The following is a 17,094-nucleotide window of genomic DNA, read 5'->3' as shown; positions in this document are numbered from 1 at the left end:
AAATTAACATAAAATTATCTGACAACAGCTCTGGTGGACATTCCTGCAGTCAGCAAGCCCTCAAAACTTGAGACATATGTGGCATTGTGTTGTGTGACAAAACTGCACATTTTAGAGTGGCCTTTTATTGTCCCCAGCACAAGGTGCACCTGTGTAATGATCATGCTGATTAATCAGCTTCTTGGTATGCCACACCTGTCCCATGAATGGATTATTTAGGCAAAGTAGAAACGCTCACTAAAAGGGATGTAAACATAAACATATACACACAATTTGAGAGAAATAAGCTTTTTGTGCTTATGGAACATTTCTAGGATCTTTTATTTCAGATCATGAAACATAGGACCAGCGCTTATATTTTTGTTCAGTATATTTGTAATACAGTCAGTACTTCTACTACTAGCCCCAATTTTTCTACACTAATAATTTAAATGTATACACTTGACTACCATAAAAACAGTTTTTGACACTGTTACCATTTGTAGTTACATTTTGTCATTACTCAGGGGACGATTCAGACTTAGGAAATGTATGATTTTTTAAAGCGTTTTGGTTTAAGCACTCAGTATTTGGTATTCAGACTTACCTTATGAAGAAATAGTAGATTTAAAAACATCTAATCTTGTAGATTATTTAGGGTTAGGAAGGTATTTATGAATCTACCTACTTCATGAAAAAAATACTGGTTTGGAAAGCCTTTATACACAAAATTCTGAATCAAATATACAGAGGTTTGATTCATTTAGAATGTTTATTCATAAATTCATTCACAAATATTCATCCACTTTTAGTGCACTTTGGAGCATACAAAACTACAGCATGTTATCCATACCTGGTTGGAAAATAGAGAAAATCAAATCAGCTATTTCCACCTTATAAACCAGTCTTTTCACTTGTTCATCACATTGTTGACTTTTCATGAACATTTTCACTTAAAAATACATTTCTGCTTATTAAATATATAAATATTCACAATTAAACAAGCATTGAAACAGTATGTAAACATAATTTCATAAATCTGTCGATATTCTTCTTTACCATTATGTAACAATCAGACAATAGAAATAATACAAATAGAATGGCTTTCAGTATAAATAGAGATCCAATAGAATATTTGTATCGTCAGGCAGGATACTTTCCACTGTCCAACCCTATTCATAGTTCAAAGTTCCAGATGAACACAAGGACACACTCACAAGGAAAATAATTTATATACTGACAGAGGTGTAATGGTAGTGGATCATCTGTAGACAGACAGACAGACGTACTGTAGTAAATTCTCCTCATGCCATGATTCTCTTCCAGTTCAACCTACAGTTTGTCAGTTCTTTGCCAGGCTACACATACGGAGTGAAAATACACAAATTAATAATGTGGGATTATTAGGAAAATATTGGGAAATACAAAAAGAGGATAGGAAATACAAAAGCAAACGTAAACTAATTATCAAATATTATACCCCAAATTCCTTTGCAGTAACCCATAGTCCAGGGTCGTGTCCACTAGACATGAAATGTAAGAAAGTGGTCCGAAACTTGGAGGAACTATCTGAACATGTACAATAAAAACATGTTTGTTTTCTGTTGCAAAACGTTTCCCTACAGTGTGCGCTAATGAACACAACCCTGGTGTTCCAGAGGAGTGAAACAAGGCCTTGCGCCACCTCTCTCTCTCTCTCAGTTTGGTATGAGTTTGGTTACGGGTGAGTAGTTGTTCACGATGACCTGGACCACAAAGTCTTTTTGTATCTTAGTGTCCTGGAGCCGGGTCTTATCTGTTAGCAGTTTCCCTGCAAAGAACCAGCGTTGGTGGGCCGCTTCAATGTCCTCCTGCCCCTCCAGGGCTGTCTTCAGCTGGGAAATGGAGTCTGACATGGAGGCGCTTATACGTAGGTCCTTATCTGTAGAGGAGAAAGACATTGGTCAAGTTACTTCTACAATCAGGGGTCTGTTCAGGAATATAGAATGGTGTCTTTCAATTAAGGACTCTAGCTTCAAGCATTAAATCTGCAACATTTCTCTCTGCCTCATGGCAAAATGTGTAAAATCGCAGGAAATTAGCTTTAAAACTGAAACATTTCCTCTAAGATGCCAAGAGGAGAGCCTTTAAAAAGTTCGTTCCCAGGGCCGAGACTTGGTTCACCCAGCCATGCACTGCCGAAGTCATAGTAAAACTCCTTGTATGCTATTTTTTATCTCACTCAAGTTACGAGGGGGTCCCTGATGAATTTGCTATCAAAAAAGTTTGAGAACCCCTGGCATAGGCGATTTCAAGACCCAAGACCTGGTTAGATGGCTTCAAGTTAGCTAAAAGGGTGAGTGACTAACTGTGTACTGTTTTGGCATAGTGAATGTACAAAGACTTGCCACATGCGAGCACATCCACAAGAGACACGCACATTATAACCCCCCTCCCCAGACAACTCTCGTTTGGCTTCAGTCATGGCAGCTGTATTTCTTCATGACCAAGCCGAAAAACATGACCAAGCCGAAAAACAAGGCCAAATCTAGAGCTTCAGGCCCCCTTTAAACACACTGTCAAACAAGATGATAATAACTAGGCCTGAGGGGCTGACATTCACACACCAGATTATTAGTATTGGAATGACCCTGGGGATTGGGCATGGATTTATCCTGAGTGGTGTACTACTCTAATCTAGATAGATGAGTAAGCAAGCTAACTTTGGTCAACTCTGAGATAACCGGTGACAAAAGTCTTTGAGCCGTGAGTTGAGGACCAATCAAATTAGATTCCCTCCCTCTCGCAAAGAGTGCATCATCATCCCTTCGTTCTCCGGACCATATTTGAGGAATATATATTTTTTAATAGTCATATTCAAATACATATCACACAACACAGTTAGAAATGTATATGATGTATTTGAAACGTCACACGCAGTAAAACTTCTAATAGCACATTTCACACCATAGTCTGCTGAATTTTCAGGTTAACTTTTCTTTCATTTTGATTTGGGCAAAAATGAAAAATGTGGCACTAACTCCCCCATGGATCGACTTGAAACTAGTCAAGTGCGACATGAACACGCAGTTACAAGCCCAGCTCGACCAGGCTGGTAATGATAGGATGTAGGCAGGTGTTTGATCAATATTTACCTTTGTAACATGAATGAAGCCTGAGCTTGAATGGGAAGTTAACGGAAGGTAGCTAATTTCAGAAAAGCCTGAGTACATCTATCTAGATTCATAGTATACCCCTCTTATCTCAATGAAGAACCCCAGAGAGAAATTGAACAACTAAACGACAAAATAGAAAAGGAATAGGGTGTCTCTCTTACCGCACGAGAGACGTACTCGTAGCTGGAACTCCTCTTTAGGAGGAGGGGGAGGCTTTTTCTGCTCCTTTAGATTGGGAGCTTGGCTCTCATTGGTGCATTCAGTGATGAGGTTGGTGGGAGGGACTAGAGTGTAGGCAGGAAGCTGGTAGCGGTTCCCCAGCTCATCATAACTCTCTGTCAGCGTACCTGGATGGGACAGATAAACACAAAACAAACCTCAGTAACAAGTCCTATCTGAAATCAACTCCCAGCCTCTAGGGACCCCTAGACTAGAGGTGGCCAACCCTCTGCCCGGATCTACAGCGCAGACTTTTTCTCCAGCCCTGCTGAAACACACCCGATTCTGCAATGTTCTGTTTAGAAAATAATACTAGAATGATGCAATACCACATGTCAAACATGCCCATACATTAGAGAGGAGCTTTCCCCCTCTGCTGTGTCCATAATGTCTATGTAGCTAAATCCCTGAGTTCTTGTCATGCTGCCCAGGACTATTATATAACTACACAGCAGTAATCTGACAACCACAGACACACACAGATCTCAAATCAGCTAACTGGTCATGAATTATGTCACCCGTAGCCTGGTGGAACCAGACTGATCGCAGTGTTAAGTGAAACATAAATGGTAAGCCCTCTCATGTGATCAGGCTGGTTCCATCAGGATACATCACCCAGGCTATACAAATAAATGGTGGAGCTATTACTATATCGATGCCAGTGCAATCCATTCAGATCTCCACAAGTGCATATAGGGAGTTACACTCCCTATCTAGAACCTAATAGGGTTCTTTGGATGTTGCCATAGGAAAACCCTTTGAAGAATCCTTGTTGGTTCTAAGCAGAACTGTTTTAGGTTCCATGTAGAACCCTTTCCACAGGGAGGTTCTACATGAAACCAACAATTCTTCTAACTGGAACCTAAAAGGATTTTACCTGGAACCAAAAAGGGTTCTCCTATGGGGACAGCCGGAGAACACTTTTGGGGTCGATTTGGGCTTAGGCATAGGTTTGATATAGCATTATAAGGTCCGTCAGGTTGGTGCCAAATGTTATAAATACTAATGTTATATTAGTTAGATGTTACAAGTTAGTTATTAAGATGGAACGTGCATGTGAGTTTGTGTGTGTGTGTGCGTGTATGCGCATGCATGTCTCACCGTGTGGTAGTGTGATGCAGGCTCCGTCCACTATGGCCTGAGCCAGTTCCAGGTCGTTCACCTCTGCAGCCACTGCTGCCGCTCGGAGCGCGTCCCAAATCTCCTTCCTGCCGTCAAAGGCTGGAGCCGTGTCCCAAAACTCATCCCTCTTACTCCTCAGCTGGCCCTCAGTCATAGGGTACTCACTCTTCCATTTAGGGCACTCCTTCTTCAGGGGCTCATTGCGTCCTGAATGGAAATAAAGAAAAAGTAAATACATCAGGTTGCGTATATTTAATGAGGATATTTAATTCAGCGTTTCGATCTGAATGTACACTGCCATTCCTCTGAAAATCATGTAATAGAACACTTATTACAGAGTGTAGCTTACTAGCTCTCATTCATTGTCATTTTCAAATGCCAACCATGTGTGGCTGGAGCTAGCCATTGTATAAAGGATTATTAGGAGGCTTGTCTATATTCAGAAGTAGGACATCCACAGACTATTCTCTTGTCTGTCTGACTCATGGCATCAATTGATGAACAGTGAGTGAGAAAACATGTTGGGAGAACAGAAGCAACCAAAGCAGAATCGTATAATTTGACAAAATAGTACAGAAGTGAATAGTCCTGGACGTCACCATGCAGGCACACCATATTCTAGAAAAACAAAACTGTGCATGAAACATAAAGATCAGATGCATTCATCTTCAAGGTGGATAACAATCAGCTTACAGGATGGACAGAACTACAGAATAACAATAAACACCAATCATTATATAAAAAAGTGACAAGAAAATGTAACGAGGCAGAAAGTAACCCTCAACAGGAATAGTTATTTAGGCACTCTGTCAATGTCTGCCTCTGAGAAAACCAGAAACCTTTGAGTAAATCTCCACTGTGGTTGCCAGGTTGGCCTAGGTCCCTAGGTCTCTCAAGGTTTAATGATTGGCCAGAGCTCCATATGTAAGGTTCAGGGATATCTGGGGCTTTACTTTATACTGCTGAAGCACATCTCAAGAAGAGATGTGTGTACCCCTCTGTAAGCATCTTCAGCGTAGAGACTCTCAGTATAATAGTGGTAGTCATTGTGGTCATAGTGGAGTATACAGTACAGGAAACTAAGGTCACTTTGATTCAGAGAAAGAGGGGGGAAATCAAAGTGATTATTTATAGTGCAGTGGACTATCCAGAGTTACATACACACACGCTCATTTTAGTGGACTACAGTCCAGTGGATTACCACAGTAATCAGGCACCACATAACAGGATTTAGCTCCTGCTATCCCACAATGCATTGCTCTGAGAGGTGACTGCTATAGACTCAACGGACCTCAAAATTATGATAACAACTGTATTCTGAAACAAATCCATATTTCTTAGATCACGAACAAACATAAACTTGAAATGGGAATGGAAAGCATACAACCAGGGGTGCAACTATCACTGGGAACAGGGGGGACATGACCCAGATACTCCCTTGGTCACAGGCTGTAGCTGCGACAGCAGATGTTCTGACTTTATACACGGCACTCTTTCAGAGAGGTAGTTAGCAAACCAGGCCAAAGACCCCTCAGAGACACCAATACTCCTTAGCTGGCCCACAAGAATGAAATGGTCTACCATATCAAAAGCTTTGGCCAAGTCAATCAAAATAGCAGCACAACTTTGCTTAGAATCAAGGGCAATGGTGACATCATTGAGGACCTTTAAGGTTGCAGTGACACATCCATAACCTGAGCGGAAACGAGATTGCGTACCCGAGAGAATACTATAGACGTCAAGAAAGACAGGCAGTTGATTATTGACAAGTTTTTCCAACACTTTTGATAAACAGGGCAAAATAGAAATTGGCCTATAACAGTTAGGATCAGTTTGATCTTCCCTTTAAATAAAGGACACACTGTGGCTGCCTTCCAAGCAATGAGAACCTCCCCAGAGAGGAGAGACAGGTTAAAAAGGTCAGAGATAGGCTTGGCGATGATAGGGGCAGCAACATTTATTCCCAGTGCTGAGCTAGTAGTGTAACAGAAACGTAACGTTGCTACAGTAATGTTTCATCCCCTCTTGACTGAAGTTGTGTCTCAAGAGAATGAACTACCGTGATTGCTCAACTAAAAGTTTTGTGATTATGCTGCGGGACTTAGAGGTAATTTGTGGTTTAGTACGGTACCCTGCGTAACTACTTCATTGCTCCAGGCCAGAGCAAGGGGGAGTTAGAGCACTGATTATGCTTTTGGGTCCCAAGGCGCTACATTGTCTCTAACTGACAATGAATGGGCGACATAAACCAAATAGAAACTGATAATGAGAGACTGAGAGACCCATGAGGTGACAGTAGACTTTTGGTTTCTCTCCCTCTAAAAACAGAAATAAATCATTCTAAATAACAAACTGGCTTTATTTACAAATTAATAGCAATGTCTCACCCAATGTTGAAGGATGGCCATTTTCCTCGCTCACTTTACATTATTTGAAAACAAAATCTCCAAAATCTCGTTATTTTTTAAACAAGCCATAGAAAGTTGGTTGCAATTTCAGTTTAATCCACCAGAAAAGACCGAACAAACAATGCAACAAAAATTGTGGTTAAACTCAAATATACTAATTGATTAAAAAAACTTTAGCAATTGGAACCTTTAACAAGTGGAAGGGGAAAAAAATATTATAATTATTATTAACCCTGTTTTTCACAAGTGTATCAGGCTGTGAATTCTGCAAAAAACGTTTCTAGGATGGGCTATTAGCAGGACAATATATATTGGTCATGTTGATCACGGCTCCCGAGTGGTGCGGTCGTCTAAGGCACTGCATCTCAGTGCAAGAGGATTCACTACAATATCTGGTTTGAATCCAGGCTGTATCACATCCGACCGTGATTGGAAAGTCCCATAGGGCGGCGCTAAATTATTATTATTATTAATTCATTTAGAATGATATAAAAGCCGCTAAGATATTCTCACAGATCAGATTTGCCCTAACGAAAAATGGCCCTTAGATATTAATTTAAAATCCTCTAAATGTCATTGAAACAAATATTTGTAGATATTCTGTAGGCCTACCGTAGGTGACATGAGTATCACTAGTGTTGAGTAATGTGCTGTTAAAAGTGGTTTAGGTATTATTTATTTAAAAAGCCTATTGAAGTTAGAAGCAATTGGATTTGAAGCAATAGCCTACCCGCGTATGGTCAACTATTTCAGCACCGTTTCGTGCTGCTCTGAGACAAGCATGGGGATTGGTCTTGATAAATCAATAAAATAATATTTTCACTGAATCTCCATTTGGGTATTTGTTAGACTACAATTAGGGTGTGGAAATGTTATGCTCTTAGTACTGTAGCCTACTCCCGGCCGTCACGTTGTACAGCTCCATATTTTCTATTCCCCTGAGGGTTTCGTTTTTCTTGAAATAGAAACACCATAATATTAATCAAATTAATTAAGCTACATTTCTTAAAAATCAATCCCATATACTATGTTCTTACAAAAAAAGTGTTTTAATTCTCTAGTACAGTCAATATTGAAGGCTATCAAATGCTTCAAAGATACCAGAGGGCTATCAAAGATACCCTCTGGTGGTCAAACTAGCACTAACTAGCATTAATGGTAACAATGGCTGACAATTAAATAACGTGCCATAGAATTCTGCGGCAACCCGCAAGGTGTGCTGCAGTATGACGCAACTTATAAAGTTAGAACCACTGTAGCTAGCTAGTAGATACCACAGCCAGTTCAGCTCTGGTCTCTGTCAGCTGTTGTGTGTATGGAAATGTTTTTGTCCCATTTCAACAAAAGTAAATTCACTTGGCTTGTTTTCGTCAGTTGATGTACCATTAGAGCTAGCCAAAAGTTGGCTAACGTTAGCTAGCTACAGTACCAGTCAAAAGTTTGGACACACCTACTCATTCAAGGGTTTTTCTTTAGTTTGACTATTTTCTACATTGTAGAATAATAGTGAAGACATCAAAACTATGAAATAACAGATATGGAATCATGTAGTAAGATTTTAGATTCTTCAAAGTAGCCACCCTTTGCATTGATGACAGCTGCACACTCTTGTCATTCTCTCAACCAGCTTCACCTGGAATACTTTACTCTTGGCACTCTGCTTTTCCTCTCGAGTTCCCACAGATGCTGAGCACTTGTTGGCTGCTTTTCCTTCACTGTGGTTCAACTCATTCCAAACCATCTCAAATGGGTTGAGGTCGGGTGATTGTGGAGGCCGGGTCATCTGATGCAGCACACCATCACCTTCTTGGTCAAATAGTCCTTACACAGCCTGGAGGTGTGTTGGGTCATTGTCCTGCTGAAAAACAAATGATAGTCCCACTAAGCGCAAACCAAATGGGATGGCGTATTGCTGCAGAATGCTATGGTAGCCATGCTGGTTAAGTGTGACTTGAATTCTAAATAAATCACAGACACTGTCACCAGAAAAGTACCATCATACCTTCTCCCCCATGCCTCATGGGAGATCATATGCGGAGATAATTTATTCACCTACTCTGCGTCTCACAAAGACACGGAGGTTGGAATCAAAAATCTCACATTTGGACTCATCAGATCAAAGGACAGATTTCCACCGGTCTAATGTCCATTGCTCGTGTTTCTTGGCCCAAGCAAGTCTCTTATTATTATTGGTGTCCTTGTGAGGAATACCTGGTAGAAGCTATTGATGATGATGAATGGATACAGATATGTTTGAATGCCCAGTCATGTTCATATTATCTCAGACATAAATTACTGCAGTTTAAGACCATCCATAGAACATACTAAACTGAGCAAAAAAATTGTGCTCTGACTGTTCTCAATAGGCTGAGAGAGGCTGGACTGGGGGCTTGTAGACCTGTTGTAAGGCAGGTCCTCACCAGACATCAGTGGAAACAACGTCGCCTATGGGCACAAACTCACCGTCGCTGGACCAGACAGGACTGGCAAAAAATGCTCTTCACTGATGAGTCGCGATTTTGTCTCACCAGGGGTGATGGTCGGATTCACGTTTATTGTCGAAGGAATGAGCGTTACACCGAGGCCTGTACTCTTGAGCGGGATCGATTTGGAGGTGGAGGGTCTGTCATGGTCTGGGGCGGTGTGTCACAGCATCATCGGACTGAGCTTGTTGTCATTGCAGGCAATCTCAACGCTGACATCCTTATCCCTCATGTGGTAGCCTTGACCCTTGACCCTCCAGCATGACAATGCCACCAGCTATACTGCTCGTTCTGTGCATGATTTCCTGCAAGACAGGAATGTCAGTGTTCTGCCATGGCCAGCGAAGAGCCCGGATCGCAATCCCATTGAGCACATCTGGGACCTGTTGGATTGGAGGGTGAGGGCTAGGGCCATCCTACCCAGAAATGTCCGGGAACTTGCAGGTGCCTTGATGGAAGAGTGGGGTAACATCTCACAGCAAGAACTGTCAGATCTGGTGCAGTCCATGAGGAGCAAATGTACTGCAGCATTTAATGCAGCTGGTGGCCACACCAGATACTGACTGTTACTTTTGATTTTGACCCCCCCTTTGTTCAGGACACATTATTAAATTTATGTTAGTCACATGTCTGTGGAACTTGTTAAGTTTGTGTCTCAGTTGTTGAATCCTATGTTCCTACAAATACTTACACATGTTAAGTGTGCTGAAAATAAACGCAGTTGACAGTGAGAGGGCGTTTATTTTTGTGGACTAATCCATTGAGGAGGCCACAGAGATGACACGGTCCAAGATTATGGAGATTGTGGCTCAGATGCACAAGGCACGTCTCTCTCCAGAATGCGTTCTCTCCCGCCATTCATTGTTTCATAACTTTATTGTGTGCATTGTTTGCTGTGCGTGGGGCTGCCACAGGACCCACCAGGCTGGGGAGACCTACAGGAGGCCTGGTGCTTGGAGGAGGCACCGGAAGGACCGGGCTGTGGGGGAGCACTGGAGCTCTGGTGCGCAGCCTTGGCACCACTTCTCCAGGCTGGATGACCACTTTAGCCCGGACCCTCCCGAGTGCAGGCACAGGTTGAACCGGGCTGTGGGTGAGCACTGGAGATCTGGTGCATAGCACTCGCACCTCTCCCTTAGGCTCAATTCACACATTCGCCCGGCACGAGCGGAGCGCAGGCATAGGACGCACTTCACCCTCCCAGCGCCCCGGAGACACAGCACGCAGAGCCGGCGCAGGATACCCTGGGCCGAAACGGCGTACCGGAGACCAGACACGCTGAGCCGGCACAACACGCCCTGGCTGGATGCCCACACTCGCATGGCACTTGCGGGGGGCTAGCCTATAGCCCACCGGGTACTGAACGCGTACTGGCGACACCGTGCGCTTCACCGCATAACACGGTGCCTGCTTACGATAAGCACGAGGAGTGGGCTCAGGTCTACAACCTGACTCCGCCACACTCCCCGCATGTCGTCCCCCCCCCCAAAAGAACATTTGGGAGCTGCCTCTCGTGCCTGTCGCGCTGCCGTGCTACCTCCTCATACCGCCGCCGCTCAGCTTTCGCTGCCTCCAGTTCTTCCTTAGGGCGGCGATATTCCCCAGCCTGTGCCCAGGGTCCCTTGCCGTCCAAAATCTCCTCCCATGTCCATGAGTCCAGAGATCGCTGCCTTTCTATACCACATTGCTTGGTCCTTGGTTTGTGGGAATTTCTGTAACGGCTTTCGTCCTCTTCGTCTGAGGAGGAGTAGGAAATATCGGACCAATGTGCAGCGTGGTACGTATCCATAATAACTTTTAGTGAGAATGAATGGTCCCGTGTGGCTCAGTTGGTAGAGCATGGCGCTTGCAACGCCAGGGTTGTGGGTTCATTCCCCACGGGGGGACCAGGATGAATATGTATGAACTTTCCAATTTGTAAGTCGCTCTGGATAAGAGCGTCTGCTAAATGACTTAAATGTAAATGAATACAAAATACAAAAAGAACAAGAGAATCAAATGAAAACCGACACAGTCCCGAATGGAAAACAACTACCCACAACCCATAGTGGGAAAACAGGCTACCTAAGTATGATTCTCAATCAGAGACAACGATCGACACCTGCCTCTGATTGAGATCCATACTAGGCCAAACACATAGAAATATAACATACAGAACAAAACATAGAAAAACAACATAGAATGCCCACCCCAACTCACGCCCTGACCAAACTAAAATAAAGACATAAAAAGGGAACTAAGGTCAGAACGTGACACTGTGGATCTCAGTGTTTTAAAATCATGTTTTAACTTTTGATTATGTCATGGGGTAGAACTTTTTTACTTTATATTTCTTTCTACAAAAAGTAGACATGTGCCGTTTTCACATATTTAGACACTGGTATTATGTTTGAGATAATGAAAATTAGGTTGAAAAGTGGTGGAATTGCCCTTTAATAGTCACTATTATATAGTTATTACACAAGTTTGACTCCTGATACTACTACAGTATATTTCCATAATAATTAAGTCTAAGTCCCCTTAGTTACATTACACACTTCCTTCTCCTCATAGCCCTCCTCATAGCCCTTCAGAGGGGTTGGGTTAAATGCGGAAGACACATTTCAGTTGAATACATTCAGTTGGACAACTGACTAGGTATCCCCCTTTCCCCTTCCCTTCATAAACATCCCCTGTCCCCTGCCAACTGAATTCATGAAATAGGTAGGTTATATTAACACGTCATACTATAGCTTAAGACAGATGTATTACAACCTAATAATAAGTTGTTACTAATATTTAAATGACCACATCTTACACTTCTTCAACTTGACATGTTGGAAAACAAACTACACACAGACTTAATACTTTTATGTTATTGGCAATTGCAGCTCTAGAAAGATGAGGCTCACTAGCACAGTCATACAGCACTCCAACAATCCATAGTCCATCTGCATCCATACTCACTTTTCAGCACCACCTTAATGGGAGACTGTGAGGGGTGATACGGATGGTAGTCCCTAGAGTTAGCGACTCCCATGTTCTTCTCTTTCTCTCTCCCAGAGATTTGATGTGTGTGTGTGTCAGACACACAAACTCTTAGTTCCAGAAACCGTTGTTTAAATCAAACACAACACTGACTCAGCGTCAGAAAAAACAGCCTTTCAGAGACTCCAACCAGAAATTTAAGCTTTACGTCTCTCTGTCTAAGAAGGTTGCAGTGGTCAAGGGTATGATCCCACCACCTGGACTAGATTCTCACGCTTTGGCTATCCGTGAAGACTACAGTTATTCTTGTGGAGTCTGAGCTAGGTTAGCTAGCTGATGTGACACTTCCCCAGTTCTTTACTAACAAATGCCTTAATAACACACACACCCAGCCACCCAAAATACCACAGGATCAATATATGACAGATGGCATATCTGGCTACATATGCCATAAACAGCATCTATCAATAGTATCCTATCCAGATTGGCTAGGTAGGCAGCTAATGCTTACACAACAGCACTAATCCAATTAGCTATTTAGGGGAAGAGGTGGAAGAGGTCAAGAATAACCCAAGTCAACACCACAACCCCATTATAGACTTTAAACTCTGGTCAGACCATACTAATCTGCTGTGAATGGGATTGCACCTGTTTATGGGCAGTTCAAGTTTTACACCATTGTACGGCTGTTTGGGGGTAGATAGTTCTAGGTAGAATCCATTGTACATCTCTTTGGGGGGAGGGGGGGGGGGTTACTTCTTGGTATAATCCAATGTATAGGTTACCTGTTTGTTAAGAAACAAACTTGGCCTGGAAAGTTCCAGGTATGATCCATTGCAGACCAGCCTAGATCAGAGACTATAGCTTCTGTAGAACAATGCTTAGAACAAGGGTCTTACATTAGCTTAACCATAATGTATATATTATGCCAATTACGCTTTTATCCAAAGTGACTAACAGTCATGCGTGCATCCATTTTATGTACGGGTGGTCCACGGAATCAAACCCACTATCCTGGCATTGCAACCTCCATGCTCTACCAACTGAGCAACAGAGGACCACGTACAATCATATGACAATACAAACAAAAAGGACCAAATGTTTTTGTTGTCATAGGCAACATTGTAAACAAATAATGTAGTATATGGGTAAATCCATTTGAATTAAATCCCTTTTTGACCACACCACTTTTCATTTAAACAAAACTTTCAATATGTGTTTGCCCATAGAAGAAAGTCAGAAAGTGACTTTTTGGACCTGAATGCGAAAATATTTAGGAATTAGAGGTGCTCAAAGTTTAAACCCTGTTTGAAAGCTGATGGGTTCCTCCTCTTTTTAATAGAGGCCATCAAAACTATTTTGTCACACAATTTCATAGCACAGCCTATAGAAATGTTGTGCAACAGGAACACATTTCATTCTATGCATCAACCAGCTATGAGGACCTGGCTCTCGCTGCGCAACAGGTGATCATATTCTGCTATAACTCTGAATAACAGGGCTCTAATGAAGTGTTTGATTTGATTTTCGATTGCATTAGCATTGATGTCAGAGTGACTAGAGGGACACTAGCAACTGGCAGTTAGCAAGTTTGGTAGGCTACTACTAATGACCATCGGAAGCATCAGAGCACAGTTTTGGAGAAGTCTAGTTACTGTGACTCAATGGTCACGTGGAATTTCACTGCGGTAATGACTCCTGACTGCCTGCGGTAATATGGTCACCATAACAGCCCTAGTTACCGGTGTTTCTGTAGCGAACATGAGATGGAGCTTGCAAAACAAATGGCCACTGCATTGATGCAAATAATCATGATATCATTCTGACAGGTAGGCATAGGCTACTTTGAGTGAAGTATACACAATGCCCACTGGAAAAGAGTGGGTATATGACATATACCCTCCACTACACCACTGTCTGCAGAGCATTATACAGTCAGAATTTCTTACCTCCTCGTTTTTTGCTCCATGTAGAGTTCCTGGCAGGCCCTGGTCCGTCCAGCTGATCCCTCCCTACACACCCGCCCATGACTGTCTCTGCAGAGCCATACAATTACATAACATCAGTAGCTACATAACATCAGGAAAACACACACACACACACACACACACACACACACACACACACACACACACGAAAGAGATAAAAGATTAACAGTTATCAATCAGTTATAATGTTGCCAAACAAATGCAAGGGAAGGGGAGCTATTGAAATATAGAAACAAAACAAATCATTTTTTTTTTTTTTTTTTAATTCATCCAAAGACGATACTTGTCAGTTTGATATATACCTACAAAAACATCTCATATTTGGATGGTCAATGACATTGGCTCATTGTTTTATTGGTAATGTTGTAATGGCAACGTTTACATGCCACGTCTACCATGAGCTGTCAATGTGGCTGACAGCTCGAGCTCACAAACTGCAATTAAGATAGCAAGATGGCTGTTTCTATTAGCCTGAAGACCTGACATTGAATTGCATTGGATTGGATTCAACATTCCGCATAAATGTGCATTTGGATCAGGAAAGTTTCCTCTCTCAACCTCTACAAACCCAGTATTTTAATAAAATTATATTTTACTGGTTGTCCGCGTGGTTGGTCCTTTTGCAGGTAAGAATGTGAGACAATATATCCACAGGAAAGTATGATTACACTCACTTATGAAAAGCACTGGTAGTCACCTGAAGCGTGCAGAATCATGTAAACACATGCACGAGCTCCTGCTGATGCTTCAGATGATAGAAATCTGAACGCATAGTACTTTGAAACGTTCATGTAATTATATTGTCCTATGGATATTTTGTCTCACATTCCTACCAGCAAAATGACAAACCACACAGACAACCAGTAAAGTAAATTACAATATAATTGTATTCTAGCCTGGGCAGCCACGTATGCCTAGGAATGCTAGTCCCAGATGCTGCCTTTCGCATTCAGCCAATCCGGTTTCTTCAGTCAGGTTGAAGGGGAAGAAAGTAAGCATAGTTCCCCCTTTTTTCTGCCTTTTCACAATTCAATTTAGTTAAGGAGAAATCGAAGCCTTGCATGAATGGAGAACGGTGTATGTACGAACTGGTCGCTGCGGGTCACAAGTGTATTACCAGCTGTACACATCAAGCCAAGATGATAGTAAAGATCCATAAAACCACTAGCGGCTTTTCAGGCAAATTTCATTCAACATTCTGGATTGTGGGATTGAGAGGAACTTTTCTGATCCACATACACGCTCATTTATGCCCGACGTAGAATTTAATGCAATTCAATGTCGGGTCTTCAGGCTGTTTCCACATGTCTTGGTTTTGTATCTATCAAATCAATGCAACTGTGGCTTAAAAACTACACACATTAAACAATTCTGTCAGCGCTGTTATTTGCAATTGTTGCATTGGTAAACAATCAATTCAACAAAACAGGTTTTTATTTACCAGATATCCAGTTCGTTAAACACAGCATTCGTCTGCAGTTGGCTTGCCACATCCAAATAACTTAAACTCCAAAGTTAGTTCTGGATTCAGCGATACGTGAGAGGAGACACGAGTCAGCAGCTTTGCGCTGTGTTTGTCATGTCACCTTTGCGCCAACAGGTGCCTATTCTCACAGCCGCTGTGCCAAACCTGACCTGTGTGAAGCTAGTCATAATAAGGAATAGCCACAATAGTGGAATTTGAGGTTCGTCTTAAAAATAAAAGTCCCCATTGAACGTGATTCAAACGGATATGAATAGTGGAATCATGGACTACATTTTTTAAAAACTTTATTTAGATCATGCTAAACAAGGTCGGAATGTTCTATAAAAATTCAACAAAAGACAATAACTAGTTAATTTGACACAAAAAAAGAAAACATCAGTTGAATTCGTACTCTGGATGTATTAGACTTTAGAATTGCATTGGAGACTTACAGTGCATTTCGGAAAGTATTCAGACCCCTTGACTTTTTCCACATTTTGTTACGTTACAGCCTTATTCTAAAATTGATTAAGTCGTTTTTTCCCCTCATCAATCTACACATTATTGCATTTTGTTTAATTTATAACATTCCGACCTTGTTAAGCATTATCTAGTCAAATATGGAATGATTCCACTATTTGTTCTATCCGTTTGAATCACTTTTAATGAGGCAACTTTTATTTTGAAGGCAAACCGCACATTCAACTAGCGTGGCAAATCCTTAATTGTGGCTAGCTTCACACAGGCCCAAGACTGTGCCTGCTCTGACCCCTGCGTCCCAAAACTAGATAATCTTTTCGTTCGAATAAAAAAGGCCGCTGTATAAAAGCTAGAGTTGATGTACTTGCAATAGATTGAAAACGCCCTCCGCCGTGTCTGATAAGGTAAACATGTGGATTCATCCATGCAATCAATCTGCAGCTTGTTTATAGATTTAATCGCCTTTCACTCGGCGTTCACTGTCCCGACGACAAATTAATCGGAAACGCATGCGCAGTAAAAACAGCAGCAGCAAGAAATAGAATTTCTATCTAAATCAACCATTTCTCTTAAAACAGCCAGCCATAAAATGGTATACATGCATGTATGTAAATATAGTTAATTAAGAACCCTACATCTAAGAGAAAATTGATGATATTTATTTAGATGAAGAACATTTGAGATAAATAATTCCCCATAAAATTACAATGCCCCCATCCACAGGGCACGAGTGGTCACTGAACGATTTGATGAGCATGAAAACAATGTAAACCATATGCCATGCTCGTCTCAGTCACCAGATCTCAACCCAATTGAACATTTATGGGA

At 41.8% G+C, this 17,094-nt stretch overlaps 1 protein-coding gene across 1 annotated transcript; it reads right to left on the bottom strand.

Moving 5' to 3' along the window:
- Positions 1 to 732: 732 nt before the first annotated feature.
- LOC129853789 (ubiquitin domain-containing protein 1-like) lies at positions 733 to 16,751 on the bottom strand. Its single transcript, XM_055920199.1, has 5 exons — positions 15,763 to 16,751; positions 14,283 to 14,369; positions 4,455 to 4,682; positions 3,296 to 3,481; positions 733 to 1,900 (listed from the first exon to the last, which is right to left on the bottom strand). Exons 1-5 carry the CDS (start codon positions 15,812 to 15,814, stop codon positions 1,677 to 1,679), a joined length of 777 nt encoding a protein of 258 aa, XP_055776174.1. The 5' UTR covers positions 15,815 to 16,751; the 3' UTR covers positions 733 to 1,676.
- Positions 16,752 to 17,094: the final 343 nt, after the last annotated feature.

The sequence above is a fragment of the Salvelinus fontinalis genome, chromosome 1, assembly GCF_029448725.1.
Source record: "Salvelinus fontinalis isolate EN_2023a chromosome 1, ASM2944872v1, whole genome shotgun sequence".
Lineage (NCBI taxonomy): Eukaryota > Metazoa > Chordata > Actinopteri > Salmoniformes > Salmonidae > Salvelinus > Salvelinus fontinalis.
This window is presented reverse-complemented; position numbering and strand designations above follow the sequence as displayed.

Bases quoted from the DNA above. Each gene is read 5' to 3' on its own strand.
- LOC129853789 (XM_055920199.1), bottom strand. From the start codon at position 15,814: ATGTGGCAAGCCAACTGCAGACGAATGCTGTGTTTAACGAACTGGATA. The intron at 3,482-4,454 runs GTGAGACATGCA...TGTCCCATCCAG, and splicing joins CTGCATCACACTACCACACG to GTACGCTGACAGAGAGTTAT. The intron at 1,901-3,295 runs GTAAGAGAGACA...TCTCCTCTACAG, and splicing joins ACGAGTACGTCTCTCGTGCG to ATAAGGACCTACGTATAAGC.